This window comes from Corvus kubaryi, unplaced genomic scaffold (genome assembly GCF_017639235.1).
Source record: "Corvus kubaryi isolate FWS band 111438036 unplaced genomic scaffold, C.kubaryi_AGA036_p1.0 37398, whole genome shotgun sequence".
In the NCBI taxonomy this organism is placed as follows: Eukaryota; Metazoa; Chordata; class Aves; order Passeriformes; family Corvidae; genus Corvus; species Corvus kubaryi.
This window is the reverse complement of record NW_024581137.1, coordinates 9,463,114-9,484,773: the sequence shown is the minus strand read 5'-3', so window position 1 is coordinate 9,484,773 and position 21,660 is coordinate 9,463,114. Positions and strand designations below refer to the sequence as shown.

General features: G+C 36.8%; 1 protein-coding gene across 5 annotated transcripts in view; it reads left to right on the top strand.

The window, feature by feature from the left end:
• Positions 1-21,660, top strand: part of EZH2 (enhancer of zeste 2 polycomb repressive complex 2 subunit) — a 48,427-nt gene that overhangs the window by 17,203 nt on the left and 9,564 nt on the right. The window contains exons 2-12 of one of the 5 annotated variants that reach the window (XM_042044585.1): positions 2,107-2,230; positions 2,733-2,834; positions 5,819-5,935; positions 7,282-7,402; positions 9,576-9,719; positions 10,285-10,387; positions 10,952-11,115; positions 17,693-17,784; positions 18,742-18,982; positions 19,409-19,578; positions 19,946-20,040. In XM_042044585.1, the coding sequence (XP_041900519.1) occupies positions 2,107-2,230; positions 2,733-2,834; positions 5,819-5,935; positions 7,282-7,402; positions 9,576-9,719; positions 10,285-10,387; positions 10,952-11,115; positions 17,693-17,784; positions 18,742-18,982; positions 19,409-19,578; positions 19,946-20,040 (1,473 nt within the window). Of the gene's footprint in view, positions 1-2,106; positions 2,231-2,732; positions 2,862-5,818; positions 5,936-7,281; positions 7,421-9,575; positions 9,720-10,284; positions 10,388-10,951; positions 11,116-17,692; positions 17,785-18,741; positions 18,983-19,408; positions 19,579-19,945; positions 20,041-21,660 lie in introns of all 5 variants that reach the window. The other 4 variants (XM_042044584.1, XM_042044583.1, XM_042044582.1 and 1 more) reach the window with 4 other exon arrangements.

Below are 21,660 nucleotides of genomic sequence, written 5' to 3'. Positions count from 1 at the left end.
TTAAGCTGGAGTAATTTGTTATTATCCAGGAAACTAGAATAAGAAGGGCTGTGGTTGGTGCAGTATTAGAGTAAGTAAATGTAATCTGTGTTTCAGTTGTATGGGCTATGTTACTTCCGTATTGTCAGCTGAGCTTTCATTTATCTTTTGAGTTCATTGATGCTTTTTCCATGTCTTTCGGCTGAATCATAACTGAAGCAATTTCGATGTTCTGTATTGCTTAAAAAATGAGATTGTCTGTTATTTAATGGTACTTTTTCTATGTCTAATTTATTTCCAGTTAATGGGTTGATTTTCAATATTTTTACTTTGCTTAGTTTAGCATGTAATACAGTGTGTTTTCTATACTTCATAATGCTTTTATGCTGCTCCTTAATCAATATCATTGTGCACTTTGAATCACTGAATGTCTTGTCTGTGTTCTAACAATGAATGGTCCAGGATTATTTTTTTATTTATAGTTTTATTTTTTTATCTTTTGTAACCACTGGTGTTGTGGCAAATGAGATGCAGGTGGATTCTACTTGCTGTCTTGTACATGGAAGCAGGGTAACTGTGTTTGATGCTTTGTTCTAGATTTACCTCCCTATGTTGGTTCTCTGTCCTCCCCCTCTGTCTAGTCAGGTGTATTATGTAGTTATTTGTATCCTGTATCCTTTTTCCTCGAAGGATATTTCCCATGATCTGGGTTGGCATTTATGCTATTTGCTTGTAGATTATTTTTCATTCTAAATCTAAAACCCCAACATTTTTTCTTACAAAATGTTATTATTAAATCTTATTAAGTCTTGCATGAAAATGGGTTCAGGCTCTTATAGGCTTACTACCTTTTTGTTCACTGTAAATGAATGCATAGTCTTGAGAGTAAGCAGGTTCTGTATTGATTTCTCCCTCTCATCATCATCATAAAGTCTGATAGAACTCAAATCTGACCTGTACAGAACTGCTGAAAATAGAACAGTAAGCTTCCAGTAACTTGGATAAAGCTGTACCTGTGACTGTCAGGGGAACCATAGTGTGGGGCAGTGGAGGTAGCACTGGGCATGGGATTTGAGCCCAAAGATGACACCTCTGCTCATGTTGACATGCCTTGATAATTAGAAGGGCTGGAATTGTTTGCGCTCGAACTGGTTATGCTCGTTTGATAATGTATTAAGCTTGAGCAACTGGATGTTTCAGCCTTTCAGTCCATCATGGCTATTGAGAATGATATTTTGAGCTATTGAGTGAAATATTGTAGGTTTTACAGTGCAGCTCTTAAGAAGAAGACAGTCTTTGATGTAGTGGTTTAGTTTCAGGATGCTGTCAAAATAATCGTTGCCAGCATCGTTGTAGCATACGGTCCTTGATTTTGAAAAATACGGAGCAGATTGGCATATTCTAGCAAGGCATTTGGATTATAACATAAAAATACAACTTCATTGCCAACAGTTCTGTAACATAAAAATGAACCACTTGGCACTAGGAGGGTGATCCGTAAAGTGGAATCAGTGGGCAGTTTGTGGTCTTATAGAATACTTGACAAAAGAGCAAAGTCTCTTATTCTAGCTGTTTCAAAATTCATTGTCTGAATTTCTACAATTTTTTCACGCTAGAGTGGCTTGGTGGGAGAGCTGGGTGCTCCTTGGGGTACCTCTTTGTACTTGAGGTCACCTTCAGAAGTCTATTGTAGGAGTTGGTGTCTTAGTGAAGACAACCCCTCCTGCAAGGAGGGAAAGATCTGCCATGAATGTAGATCTCCAGAAGTTAATTTACAAGGCTACTTGCAAGAATTCCAGCATGTATCTTTGCAGTGGGAATCTTGATTTCTTCCTCTTCACCCCTTTAAATCCATCAGATACCTTTTTGTATAGAGGTATTAGAAGTGCAAATGTGAAGGGTCCACTGATTTGCAATCAAAATTACTCTTTTCTGGTGCCTGTCACTTAAATATGTTTTCCTTTTTTTTTTTCTCTTGGATTGGGATGGTATTGCAAGTGTGTGATTGAAAGGAATTAAAGGAATTGGATATGGAAGATATTAAACGAATGTTGCTCTCCTGTCTAACTTCTTCTGTAGGCAGTGGTGTCAGATTTGGTAATACTAACATGGCATTGTCTCTTGTAGGATAATCATGGGTCAAACTGGAAAAAAATCTGAGAAGGGACCAATTTGCTGGAGAAAACGTGTAAAATCAGAATATATGAGACTGAGGCAGCTCAAGAGGTTCCGACGTGCTGATGAAGTAAAGGTACTTTATCTTTTGGTTCTATTGCTTGTAAAATTGTACAAGTATTGATATTTTCTGAAGTATGTGTCCGATGGTTAACACCTGCTATAACAATTTCATTGAATACTTTGTCAACCTACTGAAAACTTGTTTTAACTCTATGGTCTTATAAACAGGTATAATACATTTATATGTATCATATGGGTTGAGAATGTTAAGTATCAGAAGAGGTTGTGGAGAGCTAATGTGGCAACTTCTTTAGCTGCACACTCTTCCAAATTCCATTTAGAATTTAGTTCCATGCTAAAAGTGTGACTCTCTAAATGTGAGAAAATGGTATGAATTGAAGAAAGGGATAATGAAGTATATTGAACCTCACTGGCATTTAAACTAAATTTGTATGTTTGAGTTTTGAGCAGTTTTTTTGTTGTAACATGTCTGGTTAAATGTTATAATGCCTTAAGATGCTAACAGATAAACTTAGAGTCTTTCATTTATTTGTAATGTTGTGGTTAATTTTTAGAGTATGTTTAATTCTAATCGTCAGAAGATACTGGAAAGAACTGAAATCTTAAATCAAGAATGGAAGCAACGTAGGATACAGCCTGTTCACATCATGACTTCTGTGAGCTCATTGCGCGGGACCAGGGAGGTTGGTTAACATGTGTTGTGGTAATTCCACTTACAAGGTTGTTAGCACGTTTTCGTTTTATTACTGGAAAGTTGGCTGTTCTTTATATTTTTTTTTCAGCGTGATATGACTTGGCAGCTCAATGAGTTTTGTATGAGTGTCTTAAAGAATTTATTTATTATGTACTTTGATCATATGACTTCTGTAAAGCAACAAATAAATAAATATGTAGCAGGCTACCTAGCTTTGAATGACACACAAAAGTGAAAACTTCTTTATTTCTGATAATGCTTGGATCATACCTCAGCATCCTTTAATCAAGCTGTTCTGTCTCCATGGTACTGGGAGTTTACTCTTGTTCCTGTTGGAGTTTCCCCCAGTTGTACAAATGAGTTGCTACTTTGGTTCTTCCTGAGTTAAAGTACATAAAAGCTGTGAACATACCCACTTGACAAAGTCTTCTTTATATTAATTAAAGTCATTTAACCACAGAGGTCCGAACAGGAGTTAGTTAGATTGACGAATCCTTGTGTTGCACAAGCAGACTGGATGCTAAATGTTGAAAAACACTTCCATTGTTGTGGCATAATTTGAACACCTAAACTGGTTTCCACAGAATTGGTAGGGTTGGAAGGGACCACTGGATATCCTCTAGTGCAACTTTACTGCTCAAGCAGGGTCGTCCTAGAGCATGTTACTCAGGATTGTGTCCTGTGTCACAGTAGCCTCTACAGTTATTTAAGCCCACTCCAGATTTCAATATTCATCCCAGATTGATTTACCTTCTTTCTTAGTTGCTCTTTAGGCACTTCTTCAAACTAAACAAGTTTGAAGATGTTTTATCTGTAAAAATCTGAAAAGCTAACTCTTTTTAGTAGGGTGAGGATGAAAAGACTTTACTGTGAATAGGTTAAAAAAGGCAAACCAAAGTACTTTAGCTTCAAGGAAATTTGCAGAGTTTCTTTTCCTAAAATTTTAGTGGAGAACTGGGGAGTGGGAGTGTGTCACAGAGGTGCATTTATGTACATGCACGTTCAAATGCAAGGAGGTGAGGACCTTCGGGTGTTCTCTTTTAAACATTCTTGAATATGCAATTACTCATGTACAGCTCTATAGCTATTGTGTGGGATCAGAACTGATAATAATTGACACAGTACACATCCAGTTTTCACTTTTTTTTTGTTACTAGAAGTGCGTTCTTCACCATTCCTCTTTTTTCTTTTCTTTCAAGTGTGGTGTTCACTATTCTGTATGTTAATTTCCTGCCTGTATTGATAGAACACACTAATTACTGCATTCAATCCAGTCTGTGTCTCATGAATCAGAACTCTAATGCTTGATTTAAGGTTGCCATAATTTGTAGTGAGAGAAGCGAGATGAAAAAATGGTGGGGACTTTAAAAGATTACTTTAAAATCTTCTTTTCTCAATATGCTGAATTTCTTCAGAGTTGCATAAGACACTGGCTAGAAATAGAAAGGTTGTGTGAGAGCCTTCCTGTGCTTGGTGAAGACTGCAGGGCATTGCTGGTGACAGAGGTTTTCTCCAGTCGGCATCAACTGGAGACCATAACGTGTTCTGTGCAGGCCTACCAGACATTAACCTGAGTTCCATACCAGAGCAACAGAGCTGCATAGCTGAGGCTTAGTACTGAACAGAGTCATTTTGACGTAGCCCATTTGTCAGCCTGAGACTTCTAGTTCCAAAGATAAAAGTAATTAATTCTTTTACTTTTGTTTTTATCTTTAAAAATACATGAAATATATGCTTGATGGCTGCTAGCTAGAAAATTAAACATTAACCTGAAATGGGAATAAAGCAGTAGCATAGGACAGTGTCTAGAATATTAATATACACAGCAGAAATCTAATTTCATTTGCTGCAGATTAAAAAGGAGAGGAATAAATCTGGCTTGTGTCATTCTGCCAGGGTACTGTCTCTGTATATTGTTTGTTACATTACTTTGTGTATTTCTTTAGAAATGTGAAGCTCTGTTCATCTTTCCCTTCTGGAAAGGAGAAAGATCTTTTGTCTCCACTTCCTTTTTTCCTTTCAGGTAGCTATGATAGCTGTTCTAAACTTTGACCTACCTCCAAATCTTCTCTGTTGTACTTCCCCTAGCTTTGTATGTTCCTGTCTGCTTTTGCTTGTAACTTTTTTCCCAGAGCTCTGCATACTGCAGTCCAAGTATTTGAGAAAAGTTGATCTGTGTTTGTTAACTGTTGATTATTAGATGCAAGAATAACCTAATTGTTGTCTGTGTTTCTATGGATTGTTTATCCTTTGGAGGCAGCATTAATCTCTGAATCTCCAAAACAGAAGTCCTGTAGCTGAAAAATTCATTGATGTATCCATAATTTAATATTAAGAGTTAGCTTTCATTTCTCCTTTGCAAGCAGTGAGCATAATAAAAGACTTGAGGATAGGATAAACAGACAATAATGGGGAAACAAGGCAGGAATTAAAAAGACATATGGAGGTTTTATTTATGTAAGGTGTCTTGCTGGTATTAAAGTAAAATTTTATTTGTTTTTATGACATAAATAATACATGATTTCTGCAGTGTATTGATCTGAAGCCAGGGGAATTCACTTGCCTCTTAGATGGCCTGAGTAAATGCACTAACATCAATGTAGCAGCAGCAACAGGTACTAAATCTGGTTTGAGATACCAAACTTAATTTGTATCGTAGGTTGAATAGTTGGAGTAAAATACTATCACAGCCACTTAATAATAAGTGTGAAAAACCCATCATGATCTGTTAGCAAAGCTATTGACATAGAAATAATTCTTGAGGTTCTTTTCTTGCTAAAACTATTTTCTATTATGCCTTAAAAAACTGATGCATTTTTCAAAGGTTGATATGGCTAATTCTGAGGAACTTTGAATTTTGTACATTGTAGAGTGTTCTGTGATTTAGTTTTGTTTGGGTTTTTTTTTCTGACATTGCTATGTAAGTGTAACTTCAATTTTTTTCAGTGCTCTGTTACGAGTGACATTGATTTTCCAAAACAAGTCATCCCACTGAAGACTCTCAATGCTGTTGCTTCTGTGCCTATAATGTATTCTTGGTCTCCCCTTCAACAGAATTTTATGGTAAGTTTAAACAAGTGTAGGGAGGAGAAAGGAATGGAGAAAAGGGAGGTGTTAAGTTTAGAAGCATGCCAGCAAAAATCTATTGCCAATTGCCCTCCGTATCTTAGGTATTGGTAATAGGGCAGTCATAATCAGAAATAAGCTCCCCCAAATAAAATAAAGAGAAAGGTAACTTTACAAACCAAATCTCTGTCCTCAATGTACCTAAGTATCTCTAAAATCTTGCTGTAAAGTTTATTTAATTCAGGAGATCTATTGTCTTGTGAGGCTGTTAACAAATGTAGTTGTATTTGGAAGTATCCAATTAGAGTAGTGAGAAAGGTTTTTCTGAGGAATATGAATGCTTTTATGTAAGGTAATCAACCAACATATCTGTGGCAGAATATGTGGGACAAAGGGAACTTAATCCTGAAATAGTCTCCCCCTGTAATGATCATTCTCATATTTGAGTATAGCTTTTTTTTTCCAGATTAGCTTCACTCTATGCAGAAGCCATAACATTAGATTTCTGATGTAGGTATTTGACTTTTTGAAAAGCTTAGCTTATTGCAAATCTTTGTCACATCATTTTGTATATGACCACCTGTGCTGACTGGCTATTTTGATAATAATTGTTACAAAGTGGTTTAAACAACCATTTTTTTATCACTATACGTACAGAGTTCTTCCAAACATTTTTCTTCTTGCTTTCAGTACATCAGTGTTTGGATATTTTGGACTGCTGCAGAATCATGATCAGTAGGAAAGTTTATTTTCTTAACAATAGAAGGTTCTTTTGTAGTATTGGAAGATACAGCTGAGTATCAAGGTCCATAAATTCCACTGATAAAACATGGGAGTATTAATGCATTTAGTTCTTATGCAGTCAAAAAAAAAGAGACAGTGGAGTTCAGATTAAATTATCAGGCATGTTTTTCTGTTTGCTCTTTAGACAACTTTAATTTAGAGTCTTTTTGTAAAATATTTTCTTATCTCTGGCCAAACAGTGGAAAGGTGGTTCCCATTGTAGTTTCCTACATTACTGTAGGAGAGAACCAAGGGAGGATGAATGAATTTACCAAATGCAAGCTTCCCAAAGCCAGGTAACTTAATGAGTTTCCATAGTAGAGGCTTTGTGGAAACTTTCTGCTAACCTTAAGAATAGGAGCTAATGTTGGTATTTTGAGCCAGCCACCGAGAATGCAAAACACTGTTGAAAGTCACTGAGGGTTTTGTTTTTAATTAATGGTAGTGAAGCCAGTTAGTTTACTATGATGGCTAGACTCCTGTTGATTGTGAAAGACAGTGCAGAAATGGTCACTTAGCAACACAATTTAAAATTGTTTGATCATAACTGTTGTTCCTAGGTAGAGGATGAAACAGTTTTACATAACATTCCGTATATGGGAGATGAGGTGCTTGACCAGGATGGTACATTTATTGAAGAACTGATCAAGAACTATGATGGGAAAGTGCATGGAGACAGAGGTGAGCCCAAACACTCAGGTATACTAATCACTTCTTCCTATATAAATTACTGTTGTAGTGTTGCTTAAGGCCTGATGCTTGATTGTTACAGTTAAATATCTAGAATCTCTGCATTGTGTAAACATTAGATATAACAGACTTTCTTATTTAAATGTATTGTTCTGCATTTTCATAAGGCTGCAGAGTTTTAAAGCAGTAGTCTGCAGAAATAAAGCACATTAACTTTTTCCCTATACCATACAGTGATTCTTGGTATTCAATTTTGTGCTCAGAGCTTTGGAATATGATATTGTAGTGTGTCCTGCCTAGCATAAAGTGGCAGGAGAATTATGCAAAACTCTGATAATGACAACATTTGCAAATGTGATTCAACAGAATAATCCCTTGTAGGTTTGTGGGGGTTTTTTTACTTTCCTTTCTTTAAGGAACTTGCTAGCTATTAAAAAACCCTCTCTCTGTAAATCAGCTTATAGAGCAAAGTTGCATCCTTCTGTTGGTACATTATATATATTTATTCTTAGGTGTAGTTTACCTGTTCTCTTGTGTGGGATCTACAGGCAGTGTAATCTGTCTCTTACTTTGTTAAAGTCTCCGTGAAATGGTGACCTTTCACTTGCTCTGTGCTCCCTCAGAACTGGCTTGTTTGAGCCTCAACTTCGGAGTTGTAAAGGTTTCTCTTGACTAATGTAATTCCCTCTTCACAGAAATATTACCCACACTCTCCACCCCTTCACTCAAACAGAGAATAGCTTCTTAAAATTAATTATATACCTGTTAAAGCTGAGTGAAAAAGTGACTGAGAGAGAACCACATTTTTTGAGTTCATCGTGTACCATTCATGAAGGTTAAGCCTGTGATTCAATAATAAATGCTACTCAGCCCTACACTAGACTTGTTAATGTCCTCAGGATAGATGGTGCCTTTGTTTCATAAGGAACATGGAATGTTTCATGGGCTTTGGGTATTTTTACAGATTTACGGGTTGCTGATATCCCTGTCAGAAAACTGATTATGTCAAAATGATGACATTACTAGTAAATATCTTCTATTATTGATTCATTTATTATCAAAGGAGTTTAGCTTTAAAATTAATCCTGTTTGAGTGTCTTGAGACTCACGTTTATGATGGCAATTAGTGTTATTATGGGTTCTTTATATTGTAAGTAGAAAGACTTTTTTTAGTCTCCCAATGACTAGTATTGTGTGACTGTAATTAAATGTAAATACTGTGGGAATCTGTAATCCAGGGGCATTCCCATGTAAGAGTCAGAATTCTAAACTAGCTCTGTAATTGCACTTTTGGGAGATAATTTGTACTAACCTGTGTGTGTATATTAAGAGTCTGTTTAAAACATCCAAGTGGTGTCTTCATTGCCTACATAGTAATAAATCTATTATTTTCCGTCAAGGTGTTTTGACATCCAAACCCAGTCCAGGTTCAAAAGGATGGTGATAAGCACTACAGTTCCCACACAGTTCATGGTTATTTTGTTTTTTTTGGAAAAACAGTCTCTGTCAGCACTAACTATGATTTTTGCCTTGTGCAGAAACGCCTTGTTATTTAATCCGTTCTGCCATCTGAATGTCACAGCAGAATATAATCTAATAAATAGATATATGCAGCATTGTATCTTTCAGTTTTCTCTTGATATTTTTTGTATATAACTGTATTATTTTTTTAGCACACAGCTGGTGGGGTCTATTGTGGGAAGTGGATGCTAAGGAACTACCAACCAAAAATCTCTCTAGAGAATCCTTAGCTGTCTAAGGATTAGTTTATAGACTGCTAGCATGCATTTTCAGACTGGCTTAACCCAACCATGTTGGAACTGGCATTCTGGCATAAAATCTCTTAAATGATCTAGCTGGTAGTCTTTTTTATCTTGCAAGGAAGAGAGATTTATATATATGTACTGGTATGTAGCACAGGGAGTTTGGAACAAAATTGTTGAAATTTTTCTTCTTCCCTTCCCAGTTGTCAGTCTAAGAAATGAATAATAAGCACTTTTAACTTGTCTTGGTTCATACACTGCAATTTAAGAGGGGAAAACGACAAAATTGCTTTTCATAAATGACAGCATTTCCCTAATTTAATTAAAATGTAGGGAGGATTAAAAATATTTCATATACACCTTGTGCTTTTTTGTTCACTCCTAATTTTGCTGAATTTCAGAATGTGGATTTATCAATGATGAAATATTTGTTGAGTTGGTCAATGCCCTTGGTCAATATAGTGATGATGAAGATGATGATGATGGAGATGACAATCCTGATGAAAGAGATGACAAGCAAAAAGATCGGGAAGGTAACAGGATGGGTATGTCTGTCTGCAGACTTTATAAATTAAACCCAAAACTTTTTGTTTAACCACTCAATAAATTTGTTCAAACCCATCCTCCTATGTGATAGTTTTCAGGTCTAAAGTAGCATAATTTTCATAATTTCCTTTGTCATTCAGTTAAAGATTTGTATTGAGAACACCATGAAAGGCACTTTTGCCAATTTTTGTTTATTGGCATACTGAGGCAGTCAAATGCACCAAAAATCTGTCAGGGATCTGTCTAATAAATGCTTTGGTACTCCTCAGAAAATGATGTATCATTATTCTAAAGCAGGCATAGTTCTGAATTTCCATCTCCATTTGCTGGTGAAATAATGGTTTCTCCAAATTTTACCAGTAGATTTTTCTCATCAGGAAAGATCACTGAACACAGTAAAATTAAACACACTTAAAATTGTAAGGAATTTATAAATAAAAACCTTTACTTCTTTTTTACATTAGAGTTTTGGCAAACTCCCCCTTTCTCTGAGCATCTTCTTGAGGTAGCAAAGGAGCAGAAATATATTTCTTTTGTTGTCCAAATTTTTCTCTTCCTTCACAGAGAAAGAAACCCACCCACCTCGGAGATTTCCTTCTGACAAGATATTTGAAGCCATTTCCTCAATGTTTCCAGACAAGGGTACAGCAGAAGAATTGAAAGAGAAGTAAGAATGTATTTCTTAGGGTATATTGCTGTGTTGCTTTATGAAACAAAGATTTCTCTATGAAGTAAATCTTTCATTAAGTATTTGTCGATTAGGAATGGTCTCCTTTGCAGCTAGTTCTGTAGCAGTTGTGTAACTTCTGCAAGTGACACTGGAAGGGATTTGGCTCTTTCCCCCAAGTCAAACAATACAGAAGTGTTTATTAGCCTTCCTTTTAAACTATTGAAAAGTGGGTGTGTTTGTGTCTCTTATAATCTGTTATTTTTTGAGGTGGTAAAATAAAAGCTACTGCTAAAAAAAAAAATCTTATCTCCTTTTCGGAGTTAGTGATACTATGTATGAGGTGATGTAGGTCTTGAAAACAAATGCATTCTTTCCTAGCCAATTTGTATTAATGAGTATGGAATTAATAACTTGTATGTCACTAACAGGTTGACCTTTTTAGCTGGCACATATTTCTTAGGGTTTTTTTTAAGTTGTCATTGAAAATGCAGAGTGGTACTGGAATAAAAAATACTTTTATAAAAAAATTATACTTAATGAATAACTTCTTTTCCTTTAAAGATACAAAGAACTCACCGAGCAGCAGCTTCCTGGAGCTCTTCCTCCTGAGTGCACACCGAACATAGATGGACCAAATGCTAAATCTGTTCAGAGGGAGCAAAGCCTGCACTCTTTTCACACACTCTTCTGTAGACGCTGTTTTAAATACGATTGCTTCTTGCATCGTAAGTACAATTAAAGTGTGCTTGTATATATCTTACTTATTTTTGTAAGGAAACTTAAAAATACCGTAAGATGCAATGTAGAAGGAAGGAAAGAGAAGAAAAAATAAAAGCAGGGATATCTCTAAAGTTTATGAAAACAGCTTGCACACGTTGATACTATTTTGCAGTGAAAACTATGCCTTAGAAAAACGAAGGCACCTGTGTGGGTAGTTTGTTATCCTTTTTGCATTTAGGACTTTGTATAGAATTCCTGACTTGGATGAAACTGAAATGTCACTTCTTTTTATATAGTCTGCAAGAAAATGACATTATTTTCTACTACTGTTTCTGTGTTACACTTTCTCAGTTTGTGCATGGAGAATGGGATGTATTTTTCCATTAAAAATCCTGGTTATTCATCAGACTTGTTTCATTTTCTAGTAGGGAGAATGAACACTCATGAACAGTTTTATCTTTTAGTTTCCCATGTTACTTTCTAGCCACTTTACTTGTAGGTGGTTATTTCAAAAATTGTTTCAGAGTTGTTTTAGAAATTGTGTTGTCCTTTCCACAGAATTGCTTTCATGTTGCCCCATTGTTTTGGGCCAACAAGCTAACAAGAGCTTAGCAGTGATGTTGGCTTTCACTTGCAAAGTGTGAAGAGATTCTGAAGTGCTACTTGAGACAATTATTCTTCTGGACAGAGAGTTAAATGTAAAGGGGAAACTAACAGTCAAATATGAAGTGGTTTCAACTTGTAGCAGTATACTATGATGCCCTCTATATCAAATTGGTTTTCTCTTTTGACTTAGCTGTTCATTTGCATGTTCCACTGTGAGTGTGCGTGCATGTTCATTGGAAATCCTTGTGCTTTGTCAGCAGCTCCTCATCCAGCACACATGCAATCTGCCTGTATTTGTACTCCACACTGAAGGCTTTGCACAGTGCTGCTGCTTTTTTGTATCCCTTGGTTGCCTTTCAGTTTGAGGAGGAATTGGAGTTGTTCTCAGATGGTGGGGAGGGGGAAGCTTTTCATGTTCCTAGTTCCTTTAGTACTTGTGCGTTTTGGAGTTAGGTCTGTTAGTTTCACTTTCTCCTTATATTCTCTTGACAGGCCTTGCTTGAAAATACAGAATAAAAAATAAAAGAAAACTTGTTACTTCTGCATAACACTTAGGAACAGTTTCTGGAGTAAGCTGCTGCCTTGTCCAACCAGCTTCAACACAGTGTGTTCTGTGAAGCTGTAGGTCTCTTAGTGTCTTAGTTGCCTGGAGAACTCATTCCAAGAAGTGCTGTGTGCAGCCTTATTCTGTAGGACAGGGAGGTGAAGCTGTATGCTGATTCTTGGCAATCCGTTTGTCTGGCAGGGGTTTTAGGCGTTCTTGACACTCTCAATAGTCTAGCAGAGAGATTGGGTGCCATTTTAAAAGGATTTTGATTATTAAGTCAACAAAAAAACATTGTCTGGACATAGTGAGAATAGTCTTGTTCTGGTGGCACCTCTGAAGACTTAAAGGTATTTCTGCTGCAGTGATTTTAGACATTTTTCTCAATGATTTTATAAACTTTTAGGAGTTCTTCAATGAAGGTGGGGGCTCCTCTAAAACACACATATATTTCACGACTCTATTTCATTAATCTATATAGATTTGCCTTTCATGGTCATTTTTGCAGACTGCTAGAAGTAGAACTGAAAGGTTTTGTTGATCATGTTTGGTACCTGCTACCTGGGGAACCTGGTATTACTGGACCACAGTTTTGAGGCACCAGCTCTGGGACCCTTTTTTTTTTGTAAGTGCTGTGAAGAATGGGTTCACAGTCCTGTACTTTTCGTCATGTTGTTGGGTGCCAGGTTCAGCCAGTGAGATGTCCGGAGCCATGTCACTGGCTGGCTGAAGGACCTCAGTTCTCACACCAGCAGCATCCCTTAAACCAAAAGCACTGTGCCTCCTTTCTCTGTGTTCATAACCTTGAGATGGAAGACAAAGTGTTTATACTAAAAGATTGCCTAAGTTCTTGTTGCTGGTGATGTTCTTGATGCAAGTTGGTGTTCTTTCCAAAGTGGTGTATGTCCAAGGCTTTATTGAAACTGTGCCTCGTACTTAAAAGTGCCCAATCTTTAAATCATCCTTTCAGGATGTCAGGGCCATAGCAGAAAGAGGGATGAATAGCACTTGCACTGTGGAGGCATTCAAGATGTACCTTTGTGTCAGATGGAGGGTGAAATTACTGGTTATGACAGTGCTCTTCGTGGCAGCTTATGCAGCATATGCATTGTCACTGATAACAATGTATTTGATACGTGATCACTGCAAAGAGATCGCTCAATGTTCTCTTGGACTGGACTGTGAATGTAGTAAACTGACTCTTCAGTTGCCATTCCCTGAAAACATACCCAAATTCCACCGCAACAATGACTGCTCACTGCTTTGGATGCATTGCTTCCTTTTGCTTTTTTCTGTAGTTACATCAAGGAAAGAGGATTGTTTTCTGTCTTTGTCTCTGTCTGTCTGTATGTCTGTCTAGAGCACGGAATTTTTTTGTTAAAAACTGAGAGAGTCAGTTGTTTGGCCTCTTTGTTTTCTGTGAAATTTTAAGACTTGGTCAAAATTCACCAGGCTCATTGTTGGGAATAAGTAACTCATCAAAAAAAAAAAAAAAAAAAAAAAAAAAAAAAGACTGCTTTGGTTATTGGAAGGCTGCAGTAGCAATTTTCAGTGTCTCTGCAACAATTTGACAATTTAACTTTTATTACATTTCTACAGTTGCCTCTATGTTCTGTTTCATGTACATGCCAAGTGCTATGGGATGATGTCCTGGCTTCTGCAGATGACATTTTTGATGAATTACTTTGGTAATGTGGTGGGCTACAGCGATCGGATTTGTACTTTGAAAGGTGTAAATCTCTGGAGAAGGCATAGAGAATTAATAAAATCCAGGAATTCTATTAGGTCTGGTTTTGCTTTTTGTATTTCCCCCTCTTAGATCCCATTTTTGTTAAGATTAGCCTTATTTTGTGGACTTTCCAATCTTTGTTCTAGAACATTTGAGTTAAATATAGGAAAAGTTATCATTAGATTTTTAACGTGTCAAGTCCCCTTGACGACCTGGCAATCCCTTTATGTGCAGGTGATGACATAACTGAAAAAACTTGTGTACCGACTTCATTTGCTGACAGCAAGGAATTATGCCTAAATGTCTGGACTAACAAAGAATTTAGAAGAAGGAAAAATATCAGGTAGGGAGAATTTCCCAAATAGCTTGACTGTGAAGCAAATGTACATTTCAGGCTAAACTGTTGCCTGTGTACTTTCCACATTATGGAAAATGAGAGCTGAGCCCATTGGGGATGAGACAGATAATAAATCTCGAAGACAGAAAACATGGTCAGTGAAGCCATTTTAGAATGATTTCTCTTAAGGAAATTGTTAAAGAAATGAAGACTTCAGGTGTTTAGGAAATTCTATGAAGTCTTCTGTGTTTTTTTTGAAAAAAATTACTACTGATATTTTAAAAATTCATAATACAGCTATACAAATAGTTTTGTTCTTGTCCTGGGTCCTTTCTTTATAACAAGCCTCACAAAAAAATACCTCACAACAGAGGTGGTAGATTTTGACTGTAGTTGTCTTTACTCTACCACGTTGGGTGTTTTTTAAATAGTCAAACACAAGATATGATTCTAATTTTAAGTATCAGATGTAGCCTATTATTGAAGTCTCACAGGTTTAAAAATATCAAAGGTTGGTTTGCTTCATTATATTACAAGTTAAGCATTTCTTCATTTTCTAAAGGAAAACAAGTTTTAAAAAAATACTCATTTCAGGACCTTGCAGAAATGAATTTTTGAGAGAAATGATTGCATCTGCAAGTGACATATAAAAAGAATAGCTTTGATTTCTGTACATTGCAGCAGTCTGGTATAGATCATGACTTGCAAATGTTTTACTGATCTTTTGCATTGCTGAAAAATTATTTTCCTTGTAGTATGAAGAAGAGGTAAAACAGTTAAATGGAAAAAAACCCTGAATGAAATGATACACTGTGCAAATTTAAAGATGCAGTGTTGAAAAATGTGGGGGTTTCCCCCGTACTTTTGGGTAAAGGGCTCCCATCATCTCATTGTTTCTTAAAAGATGAAAAAAGGTGGAATAACTGCATTAAATTGCATGGTTTCTTTGTTATTGTAACAAAGTGTAACATATTTTACCTACAGAATATATGAACACTTGAGGGATATGTGAAACATGAGAAGTGGTGTAGCAATAAAAGCTTTTAACTGGAATCTGGGGGAAGAAAGAGCACTAATGGCAAAGATACACATAAATTACATTCATATACTTGCTTGTAAATAATTTTTATATATCTATATGCCCATATATAGAAGAGGGAAGCTTTTTTTGTGTTTCCAGATTTATAAAATATAACATATTTGTCTGGAGAAAGGGATGTAATGTTTAATTAGTGATACTTTTATATTGTTTATACCATTTTAAGAAAGCCTTGGAAGAGTACATTGCTTTCCTGGGGGGGTTCCCATGTGCTGCTATCATTAATACAGGCACAATATTGCAGAATTTATGATCTGATTTTTCAACCCACCCTCCTTTATGGGAGGGAAATGTGAAGTGATGGTTCTAAGATGGAGCTGGTCACCCTCCCCACTGGTGCCAAAACAAGTGTTTGCGGAGCTATGCTGCAAACTAAACCACTGAAATTAAATTTGCTTTTAAAAGCTTTGTCTGGGAAGACATGTGGGCTCTGCCCCCCTGCTTTAAAAGGGAAGGAACTGTATTTAAAAAGTTGAGTCTTTAAAGCATAGTGGCCATACAGAGAGAAGCCTTGAGCATGATCTGGAAATAAGGTGAATAGGAAAGCCTATGGTGGTGGCTTAATGAAGGAGGTGTATGAGGTGTTGGTGTGGAACAGCACTTTTAGATTAATATGGGTAAGAGGGGAGGGATTTCTTCTTTAATTTTGAATATTAGCGCTTTTTATTCACTGAATGTTTAAAACCTTCACTGTAAGGTACAGTTGCCCAACTGCAGCTGTAGTAAAACTGCAGCATGAGTGTTTCTACATAGCTTGGAAATTGTACATTTTCAGTTAAGCATCTTTTCTGGGCCTTCATGGAGCATTAGCAAACAGACAGCTAGCACTGAGTAGTCTCTTCTTTTTTTAATTTTAAATTTCGGTCCACTCTTCATTTTTGTTCCTTGCAGTTCTGTATGCCACTGTTAACACATTTAGAGGGAAAAAATATTGATTGATATCTGTCTCTCTCTCTCTAAAAAACAATTTTTCCTTGAGCACAGATGAGTCGTTTTTAAAAAGAGAATTGCAGAAAACTTATAGCAGTATCTCAAAAAGCTCCTAATATAATGTGGGAGCCTGAATGTATGAGTTCTGGTGAGCTTCTAGTGGCAGGTTTTCCAGGCTTCAGAAAAGCTGTCTAAGGGGTACAGAGGAGTTCCCAAGACTTCCAGCAAAACTGTGAAAAGTCAGTCTCTCTGAAAACATCCTCCTGGGAGACAGGGCTTGGCCAGGAGGAGAGCTGGCTCTGGCAGAGAGAATGGGTAGGAAACTCTGCCCTCTTGTTAATGAGGTGCTTGTGTTGCACGTGTAACATAGCCAGTCCTGCTCCTTTCTGAGTCACCATTCTGCAGCTTTTACAGAGCTGTACAGAGTCCATCAGATACAGGACCAGACACTTCTCTGCAAGGTGCAGGCTTAGCTCACTTATCCATAGTGACTGTGCAATGCTAACTCATTTTTACCCTGCAGCTGGGATACAGGAACTGAATTCTTATATCCTGTCAGCTTAGCTGTGGTGCTGATAAACTAATAGAGCAAAAATGCTTATGTGTCCTTCTCACTATGTGAGAAATGCAAAGTGGCTTCTATTACCTTTCCAAAGTGTGCATGGGGTTGGATTTTTTGACAAGATAGAAATTTAACAACCGAATCTTACACATTGAAGAGATGATCATTAATAGGAGAAGCCCTGAATAATTCCGTTTAACATGACAACAAAGTCAGGTCTGTTCTTTTGCTGGAAAGGGTGATACACCAGATCTTCCTTGATACATGAAACAAATGTGATGATTGTCTTTGCTGATGTAAATGGGCATAATGGCTTTCAACTGGAAGAGGATAGGTTTACATTTGATGTAAGGAAAACATTCTTCACTATGAAGGAAGCGAGGCACTGGAACTGGTTGCCCAGAGAAGCTGTGGCTGCCTCATCCCTGGTAGTGTTCAAAGCCAGGTTGGATGGGGCTTTGAGCAACCTGGTCTAGTGGAAGGTGTCCCTGCCCATGGCAGGGAGGGGTTGGATCTAGATGATCTTTAAGGTCCCTTCCAACCCAAACCATTCCGTGATATGTGAAGCTTACCTATGTGCTGTCTCTGTGTATTTAAGTGGTAAGTCATATGTCACTACATGGGGTTTATTTTGTGGGTTTTTTACTATTTGTTAATATTTTTACTCTGGCTTTAGTGATGTCTTGGTAATACTGTGTTTTCGATACTGTTTCAGGTTAGATATTGAATGTATTTTTATTTGAAAACTTAAAAATGTGATGTTTTGATTCAACAGCATTCCATGCAACTCCTAATACTTATAAACGAAAGAATACAGAAACAGCATTAGATAATAAGCCTTGTGGACCTCACTGTTATCAACATTTGGTAAGATAATTTTATATATCACAATTCACTGAGTGCTAGTGCTAGCTGCAGTATAGCAGGATACGCTTAATTTAAGGACATGCTGGATCTAGGATAGTGCATCTGCTTATGGGCCACTTGCAGTCAAGTATATTACCTTCAGCTGGTGTGAAAGAAAAAATTTAACTTCCAGTCATCTTGAGTAGGAATACTTGTAGATGTTGCCTGAGATATTTGTAGGGAAGAAATACTACTATCCCCTAATGATGATGTTTCTGCTATTGTGTCCAATCTAGTCAAGGAACTTCAGATTTAGCTCTCTTGTAAATTATATCACAACTAAAAATTATAAAGCTTTTTTAGTTTGTTAAAGGCACAGTCCATCCAGGACTTGTGCTCTTAAGAAAAAACAGGATGGAAATTAATAAAGTGAAATCTTCAGTAATGTAATTTTAAATCTCTCTCATAATTCCCCTAAATTTTTTAGTATGAGAAACTATGCAATTTTCCCATCTAAAAACTTGCTACACAATGTCATACCCCTTTCCACTAGAAAACAAATTACCAATGCTTGCATTTTAAAAAATGCAGAAAACATATTGTTTAAGTACAATGTGCAAGAAGAGTTCTTGTATTTTTACAGGTATTTTCTGTGGGAAATTCTAATTTTTTTCTGTCATTTGAGAAAATAGAAATTTACACTGAATTATTTTTCACTTGGCAGCCAAACTAAAAGGTGAACTGAAATAATGACATAAGTACTTAGTAAGTGTAGATTTTTTTCATGGTATTATCAAAAGTGCTTGTGTTCATGGTTGGAGGGCCTTTCACTGGAATTTCTGTGCGCGTGATTATTTTGTAGAACAATGGGAAGTTACTCAGTATGCAAGTAGAAGGTGTTCTCCCACGAGCCCTGACCACAAGTGAAAGAAGCACTTCTCGCTTCTTTTCCTGTAAACTGTGATGTTTTGTGTCCAGGAAGGCGCAAAGGAGTTTGCAGCTGCCCTGACCGCCGAGCGCATCAAGACCCCGCCGAAGCGCCCCGGCGGCCGCCGCAGGGGGAGGCTCCCAAACAACACCAGCAGGCCCAGCACGCCCACCATAAACGTGCTGGAGTCAAAGGACACGGACAGCGATCGGGAGGCTGGCACCGAGACCGGCGGAGAAAACAATGATAAAGAGGAAGAGGAAAAGAAAGATGAAACATCCAGCTCCTCTGGTAAGACTGGGCAGTGCTGCTTCATTCAATGAGCTGCAGTGCTTGAGAGGATGAAACAAAACCAAAACAACAGAAACCCCAACCCAAAAAACCTCAACAAAAAAAAATAAAAAGCTGAGCCATGCAATCCTAGAAAACATGTGTTTGGAATGTATGGAACTGAGTGAAAAGACAGAGTAATAATAATATGAGTTTAATCCAACTGAAAGAAAATGTCTGTATTGTCTCAATTTATGTACAGGCCATGTAATTTGAGTAGCTACTATTAGCTTCTGTAAGAGGTATGTGAAAAGTGCTGTTTTTCCTGGCACTTAGGAAACAACAACAAAAAACCTGGGGTAGTTTTTAACTGCAGTTAATGATTTGACATTTTTGAGGGCAACGTAAATTTTGAAACGTAGCCTTACTCTCGATTATTTATTACAGAAGCAAATTCTAGGTGTCAAACACCTATAAAGATGAAGCCAAATATTGAGCCTCCAGAGAATGTGGAATGGAGTGGTGCAGAAGCTTCAATGTTTAGAGTTCTTATTGGCACCTACTATGACAACTTCTGTGCAATTGCCAGACTGATTGGGACCAAAACATGCAGACAGGTAAGAAGGGAAGCTACTTGCTAAGAGTGATAGCAATTTGCTTTTAAAACTAAACTATACAAATACTAGTATTGATTACTAAAAGGGAAAAGTAATTAATATTCTTGGTTTTCCCAAGAATGCTATGGTCCAGAATTCATACCACAATAGTTTTAAAACTGTTTTAAAATGAAATTTACAGGAGGTTTAAATTGGACTATCAGTTCTTAAATGACAAAAATAATCAACTTTAAATGTATTGAAAAGAGACTATGACTGGATATAATCTGTAAGTTTTTGGTTGGAGGAAATCATACTAACTTAGAATATGAGCAACTTTGTACTAGTGAGAGATTTATCGTGGATGTGTTATGGTATCTCTTGTTAGGTGTATGAGTTTAGAGTAAAGGAATCTAGTATTATTGCACCAGTCCCTGCTGAAGATGTTGATACTCCTCCCAGAAAGAAGAAAAGGAAACACAGGTAAATCTGTTACTAAATACCCTTAGCATAACAATAAATTGGAGATACAGGGGATCAGAACAGAAAGTTTTTTGGAGGAAAAGTTGTGCAACTCTTCTGCTTTTGCTTCCAAAACCAAAAGCTGCAGCAATAAAACAACATGGTGTTTTAGTTTCAGACAAAAGTCTTACTGCCTTGGCAAGTATAACCTTCCTCTTCTCTTTCCCTCTCCCTTATTTTTAAGCTCTTTAACAGCCAGGTTCTTGTAGGTGTATTACTGCAAGTAGTCAAAACTCTGTTTAGATTAGAAATCACCTATGCAGCTTGTTGCAACATTCAAGATAGTGTGGTATAATTATTTTTTACAGCAATAAACATAAAATTTGGAAGCGTTTCAATGGGATTGAGTAATGATTATATGGTATTTTAAGATTAAACCTTTTTTTTTAATGATGAAGTGTATTCTAGCAAGCTAGTATGATTGCCTTTTTTTTTCTTTAGGAGAGACTATTCCTTTGTAGCACCCCAGTTTCATTAGCACTTAGAACACCAACTAAAGAACCAGGTTAACAAGTTATTATTTGAAGTGAAGCTGCAATGAAGAACAAAATAAAGCTTTTTCTGGAGCCACGAAGACCATATGACTTAATTTCTGTTGAAATTGCAGACTCGGTGGCTACTGTCTGTCTGTGAAGTGCATTTTTCTTTGAGAATTTCGAGATTTGGAAAATGCAGCTCTGCATTGATTATTTTTATTTCCAGAGATAAGAATATAGGAGATAAAAAGCTGACTGAAAATTAGCAAAAACATTTCTTTAGCAAGCAATAAGTACACTTTTTTCCATATAATTTCCTATTTCTCCCTTTAACTTTCCTTATTTTCCCCCAAGTTTGTCCTTCCAGTTCTTCTCCCATCAATTCTTGCTTCTGTCTTAGCTTGTCTATTTATTATTTCCAGGCCTAGTGAAATTCCTGAACTGGTTCAAAGATCCTGTTGATGTGGAGTAGAATATTTCTGCTTTGTAGCATAGAGGCAGGCAACGTGAGCTGGGAAAAGATTCAGTGAGCATCTGGAAGAGATTTTGTTCTCAGCAAAAGCTATTGATTTTAATGCTCTTGGCACAGTTTTCAAGTGTCTGGGCATTTGGTAGGCTTGGCTGTTTTAAATTTAGGTTATTAGCCATGGTGCAAGTTTGGAATATGCAGCTGAGAATTAGCTTGCTGTCGGATTCACACAAGTTGCTATAAAAATGGTGCCACTACATCTATTTGAAAAGAGTAGCTAAAATGCTCAAATGTATTTTTGCTGCTGAAATGTATTGTATGATTACCAGGCTGACATTGTTGGAGGAGTTTTCAAACTTTTTTTAGTTTATGGTATTTTTTTCCCAAGTAAATAAAAGCACACACTATTGCATGGGGTTTCTTGACTTTATTTTGTTTTTATTAGTTGCCCATATAAAACCTGTCATGGTAGCAATTTAGTTTTGAAATGCCCTTTAATTCTTTAAACTCTCATTGAAGGAAGGAGATAATTTTACAAATGTCATGTCCCAGAATACGTGTCAATCAAGCTGTCTCCATTCTTCTATGGGCAGTAGCCTTTTCAAAAAGGAAAGCAGTTTAGCCCACCTACATCCT